At 42.7% G+C, this 6,447-nt stretch overlaps 1 protein-coding gene across 1 annotated transcript; it reads right to left on the bottom strand.

The window, feature by feature from the left end:
* Positions 1-4,162: 4,162 nt before the first annotated feature.
* kcnk7 (potassium channel, subfamily K, member 7) lies at positions 4,163-6,300 on the bottom strand. The gene is made up of 3 exons (XM_079580482.1): positions 5,815-6,300; positions 5,355-5,753; positions 4,163-4,609 (listed from the first exon to the last, which is right to left on the bottom strand). The coding sequence occupies exons 1-3, from the start codon at positions 6,146-6,148 to the stop codon at positions 4,392-4,394; spliced, it is 951 nt and encodes a 316-aa protein (XP_079436608.1). The 5' UTR covers positions 6,149-6,300; the 3' UTR covers positions 4,163-4,391.
* Positions 6,301-6,447: the final 147 nt, after the last annotated feature.

Genomic DNA, 6,447 nt, shown 5'->3' with positions numbered 1-6,447 from the left:
AGACTAGTCTGTTAAAATGACTGTTATTTCTTTTTATATCAGTTTTTTAGGCTTACTACTACGCACCCATCACACAGTCTCTTCAAGGTAATGCCTTCACGGATTAGACCGCAGAATCTACAGTTTCAGTCGGCTGAGGAACAGTTTCATACACAAGGCCATCTGGAAGCTGAACTCTCTGCCCTCCCTCCCACTCCACAATCAAGGATGACAGAAATATATTTTCAAATCACTCACATGGTTTGACAAATTGGAATTTGAATTATTAACCGCTTACCCCTCTGCCTTAACCAAGCGCATCTTCTCCAGTTCATCAGCATTACCCAAATCTTAAAGCTTTTGGGCTGGAGTCTTTAGGCCAGTGTAACGCCTCATTTGAAAGCTAAGACCTACAAAGCTAATCTAAACAGATCTTTGTCCTCACGTGTTTGCCATGTTGCTATTTTTGGTCACTTTTCTCGTTTTTGAGGCTTTTTCCTCGCATTTTTGTCACTTTTTTTGGGAGGCTTTTTGTTTGCCCTTCATTGCTTTTTCCATTGCTTTTTTGTGACTTTTTTGCAGCTTTATTGTCGCGGTTTTCTTGCATTTTTATGTAGGCCACATGACATAACCAAGGGGAGCTTTTTGTTCCTCTTTTGTGTTTTTGTCGCTAATCAGACGCTTTCTTTCCCAAGACGTTTCTAAATTTGGGTAGTACCAAACCGGAGAAAATGTGCTCGGTTCAGGTTGACAAACTTCTCAAAGCCCTGCTCTCCTTGTATTGGTCAAAGTGACGGCACCGGGGATTCTGATTAGTTTTTGAGATCAATAAAGAGAGGGACTTAAGAAAAAATATTGCATAATACTTATCAAAATGCAGGCCCTGGCGGTCAATTACACGCAATCTATTAAATGCGAGCAACATCTAAACTCACAGACTGTCACTTTAAATTGCTGACTATAAGACAAATAAGGGCATGGCAGTGACTTGGAGAAGGCTGTGAGCTCACTGTGTACACAGCGTTGACTTATTGTGTGTTTGGTCTGAGCTGGCACTGCTGGGCACAACTGGGGACTGGTGACGCGGCCTGTGCACCCAAACACAGCCTTAGTAGGAGAACACACATCAGGCATCAGCTCCAACTTTACAAATGTAATGTGCTCATGCGGGGTTTCTATCAACGGAAGTCTGTCTGAGCAATACAGAAGATAAATGTTCAAATCAGCTCTGCTCAGAAAATGTTGTTGTGACTACTTCAAAGCTTGCAGTGTGGGTCGGTTGGATGGATGATTTACAGCAAATTTAAAGGTCCCATTATAATGCTATGTGGGGGGAGGACATAAAGGTTATTGAGAGGCAATTATTGTGACCTCTTTACAAGGAGATGCAGCAGAGATAGTCCCAGCAGCTCATTTTCAAAGCCTTGTACTTGTGCCTCAAAACATCAAACTGTGGACTTAAAAATAAAAATTAAAAATATATATGTATAAACATGTTTTTAAAATTATGAATGTCTGAAGGAATGGTCCATTAAAGGTACACCGCGTGACATTTTGGACTACGCTGTTGCCATCAGTGCAAAACAGTCTCCCAACGACCAGCTCCACACAGAAAATGCTATTACTGCAGTGGGTGAACAAGAACTTAACCTGTTTAAATCTGAAATTCTGCTGACTTTACTCGACATCTCCATGGCAACGAGCTGGAGGCGTACCCACTCCCGGTAAAGTTATAGTCATGTCTTAGGAGAGCTGAGCCTGAGCAAAAGCTGTGTTTGTTTGTACATTTATGAGGTATTTTTCACTGATGATGCTTGTATTTCAATTGTATTTTTGGGGTAAAATTCAGTAAACTCGTACTTTGTAATATGTTCTTTTGCACTATTGTTGTGATATCCACTTTTATTGTAACGATTTCGGGGTGGGCGTTTATAAGCTTTTGCTTCGGCCCACTCCTTTTGAGCAGAATTTTAACTACTCAAATGAACAAATAAACTAAACTAAACTAAACTAAAGTAAACACAGCTAAGAAAATGTGTATATAAATATATATATATAGATAGAAAAAAAAAATGTTCTTGTTGCACGGTGTAATTTTTCATATAAAATAACAGTTCACATTAGTGCCTTTACGTTCCATCCGTGGCTCATGTGACACGTCGGGATCAATTTTATTTCATTTTGATTTTTAGGATTTCTGGTAGGTTTTCAGAGTGGAATGCATGTAACTATGGATACGGTTCAATCAACAGTGAAAACCTAATAAATAAACAAAAAAACAATTGATCCTGGAGCGTCCTTCAGGCCATCAAGACGGTAAGTACACTGCGTTCCAAATTATTATGCAAATTGGATTTTTGTGTCAAAAAGGTAAAAAAAATAATAATAATGAAACTCATGGATGGTGTCGTGTCTTGGGGCTCTATGAATCACTGACATTAATCTCAGAGACCTGGGATGATTAGTTTTCAGGTTAAGCCCAGTTAAGGGAAAAACTGCTGAAAAAGGGTGTTCCACTTTATTATGCAGATCATCATTTTCAAGCAATATGGGAAAGAAAGAGGGTCTGTCTGCTGATGAAAAGTGTGAAATAGTTGAATGCCTTGGTCTAGGTATGAAAACCTTCGATATTTCAAGAAAGATTAAGTGTAATCATCGTACTGATAAGAGATTTGTGGATGATTCAGAGCACACTCCGATTTGTGCCGATAAAGGCACAATATGGACGGTTTCTGCCAGAAAAACACATCAGATTAGGAGAACAGATGCTACAAAGCAGCATACAGGTATTTGAAGCTGCTGGTGCCTCTGGAGTCTCCCGAACATCAAGGTGTAGGACCCTCCAGAGGCTGCAGTTGTGCATAAACCTTCTAACCGGGCCTCCCCTAAACTGTCAATTGAAGCTGATGAACAGAAACGGCTGCAGTGGCTCAGAAATACATGAGGACTCATTTTCAAACAGTCTTGTTCACTGATGTGGCCGTGTAACCCTGGATGGTCAAATCAATGGAGTAGTGAATGGTTGGTGAATGGCCACAATGTCCCAACAAGGCTGTGACGTCAGTAAGGAGGTGGCGGAGTCATGTTTTGGGCCAGAATCATGGTGAGAGAGCTGGTCGGCCCCATTAGGCCCTTTTAGGATCCCTGAAGGTGTGAAAATGACCTTTGAAAAATATGTGGAGTTTCTGACTGACCACTGTCTTCTATGCTACAAAAAGAAGACCCGTGCTTTCCCGAACAAAATCCTCTTCATGCTTGACAGCGCACCATGTCCTGCTGTAAAGAAAACCTCTGCATCACTGGCTGCTATGGGCATAAAAGGAGAGAAACTCATGATGTGGACCCCCTCCTCCCCTGACCTCAACCCTGTTGATAACCTTTGGAGCCTCAACAAAAAAAAACTTCTATGAGGGTGGGAGGCAGTTTCATCCAAACGGCAGCTCTGGGAGGCTATTCTAACATCCTGCAAAGAAATCCAAGCAGAAACTGTCCAAAAACTTACAATTTTAAGGAATTTAAGAATGTTGAAGCTGCTATCACACAAGGGCTCCTATGGTAAAATATAACTTGACCTGTTAATATTTTTTTGATTGAAATAGCTTTTGATTTCAGTAAATATGACCTCCTAATGCTACAAATTCAACAAATGACCATTTTCAGTTAATTACAAGCTTTAAAATGTATTGAAACGATGAGTTGCATAATAATTTGGAACAGTGGATTTTGAGGTTTTTACTATATTTATTTTTGAAAAAAATACTGTTATCACTAGGAAATTTTTTCCACCACATTTAAATGATCCTCTACCAGTTAAAGACTTAAAAATTATGCTGACTCTCATTTGAGTTGACAATTTAGAAAATCTTAGAAAAATGTCATTTGCATAATAATTTGGAACGCAGTGTAAAGGCGCTAAGGCATCCTCTCAAGCATCACTGAAAGGTCAAATACGTATTCACCTTTTTTGGGGGGGCATAAAAAGTTGCATAGTGCACTTTTAAATGGGCTACACTTTGTTTTACATGATAGTGACTTGAACTCAGACTTTATTCAATGACTAGGACTAGATTTGAAGACTCAGATTTGACTAAAACAATGAGAACATGAGGGTAACTCAAAAAAAACATCATGACTTTGAGGGAGATCATGACATTCCCCAGTGTTGGTGTAAACTGTAAAACCCACTGATAATGTGGAACCGCCCTTTCTCCCTCTGACACTGAAAGCGCCCCCGATGACCTTGAACTCAAGGGTTTGTCTTTCGCAACAGTCATTTCTATCATGAAACAAGCTAAATATTGCCTGATTTACATGCTAAACGTCTGGAGAGTTTGTTTTTTTCACCCGTCAGATGTGATCCAAACAAAACACTGAAATGGGGAGTTAACACAGCCGTTCATTTGGTTGTCCTGTCATACACTGGAGGAGATGGTGCAGATGGCCATGGAGTACTGCAGTTCCTCATCGAGCCCCTCTGGTACTTCCTCCAGGCAGAGCTCATGGAGAGGCAGCTCCTCCAGCTCCGAGCACTGAGGCCCGGAGAGGAGCCGGAGCAGCGCCTGCACCTGGGGAACCTCCAGCACCGTCTTCTTTAAGGTGAAAATCACTATTAGACCCAGGAGTAGGTAACCTGGAGGACGACACAGAGATGCAGCGTAAATGTGTGACACTGGTGGCTCACATTTCTTTGACTGTTGGTTGACAATATTTCAGGGCAGGGGGTGCGAGATGATTTTATTACTCAAGTAAAAGTACTAAAGTAGAAAAAGACACTCCTGGCCAAATATTGCTCCAATAAAAAAGTACAAAAGTAATCAAAGTAGAGAGTAGACATCTGTTTAAATAAATACCTTTAGAAAAAAAAAAACCTTTGTAGCTTTAAAAACACAAAACCGTGCACCTTAATTTACCCTCTGTACGGCAACACGGCGGGGACAAACCTTCTTCCTTGTTCTGAGTCAGTGGAATTGATGGTAAATCCGCACATCGCCGCCTACTGTTCTGGAGTGTGTATTTGTAGGCTTTATTTGGCCATATGCAAATGAACAATACACACATGACCTTATACTTTAGAGTCTTTTTAGAAATCTAGTGGCGTAGGAAGTGTTATATTTATTTTTCAAATGTAGTGGGGTAAAAGTAATACAGTAAACACTGCTTCAGTAAAGTAATGAGTCTTAAAAACTCTACTTACGTAAGTATGAATTAAAGTTCTTTTTAATTTTGGTCGCTCACATTCACAGCACACAGAACAGTACTTTCCTTAAAAGATCAAACTTATTACAACTAAAAAAGGGTTGGGCAGAAGCAAAGCACTTCAGTAATGACTACACCTCGCATTCACCCCTGAACTAGAATATCTTAATTCGTCTTACATGTAGTGAGAAGTTCCAGCGCCTCTCTCGCGTTCGGACTCCAGTTCCTCCCCAAAGCGCACCCGCCCTGCCCCACGGTGCTCAGAACAACAAAGCAGAAGAAGAGAGCGTCCAGGAAGCCCCAGCCCGGCTCCACAGCGGAGATGATGAGGGCGGGCAGGAGGAAGAGTAGCCCCAGGACCAGCACCGAGAGCAGGGAGACGTGGAGCAGCGCGGCCCGGGACAGCGACAGGCCCCAGAAGGTGTGGAGGTGCCTTATGGGGGCGTGGGTGACGACGGGCAGCAGGAGGGTCTCGGACAGAAGCCCCAGGAGGAACAGGGTCAGGGGGATGCCGATGACGCAGTAGACCAGGCAGAAGAACTTGGACTCGTCTGACTGCGGGTAGTACACGTCAGACCCTGGGAAGATGTCGCATTGATGAACTAGGTCATGTTGTAAACCAGCTCTATCTGACCTTACCCATAGTGGTGAGGGTGACGATCACAAAGTACAGCGACGAGGTGAAGTCGTAGTGCCGCTCCTCCTCCTCGGCCTGGAGCACGGCCACGTTGGTGTGATGGGCGGTCAGGGCTTTCCCCAGTAAATGCTGAAGTTTGGATTCCTGGACGCACGGGTTGTCGTTCAGAAAGGACCTCCACAGCTCTCCCACCTCCGCCCGGAGCCGCTTCTCCACGGGCATCTCCAGAGCCATGAACGCCAGCCCGCCCAGGACCACAAAGAGGACGTAGCAGACCACCAGGCAGGGGAAGGCCACGGTCCGCCAGCCCCGGGAGCAGCCACGCCATCGAGGCATTGTTGTGTCCAGTGTGTGCCCCAGTAGGCAACAGGACACTCTCAACCTGCGGCTTTAAATATTTAGAGCAGGAATGCGATACAGGCAAACACCAAGAAAGAAAACTAAGGTCTACGGTACAAATGTATTTTTAAATTTACTGCTATGATTTTTTTATTGTATTTTTTTGGTTTAGAAAAACATAGACAAGCTGTACTTTGCAGCACTTGTCGCTAAATGTTTTTGCAGATTAATTTTGTTGCCCTTTTGTTGATTTTTTGTTCCTCTTTTGTGGCTTTTTTGTCTAGTTTTTGTCGCTA

This window comes from Gobius niger (genome assembly GCF_951799975.1).
Source record: "Gobius niger genome assembly, chromosome: 21".
Classification (NCBI taxonomy): Eukaryota; Metazoa; Chordata; class Actinopteri; order Gobiiformes; family Gobiidae; genus Gobius; species Gobius niger.
Note: the sequence above shows the minus strand (reverse complement) of the source record. Positions and strands in the feature narration are given on the sequence as shown.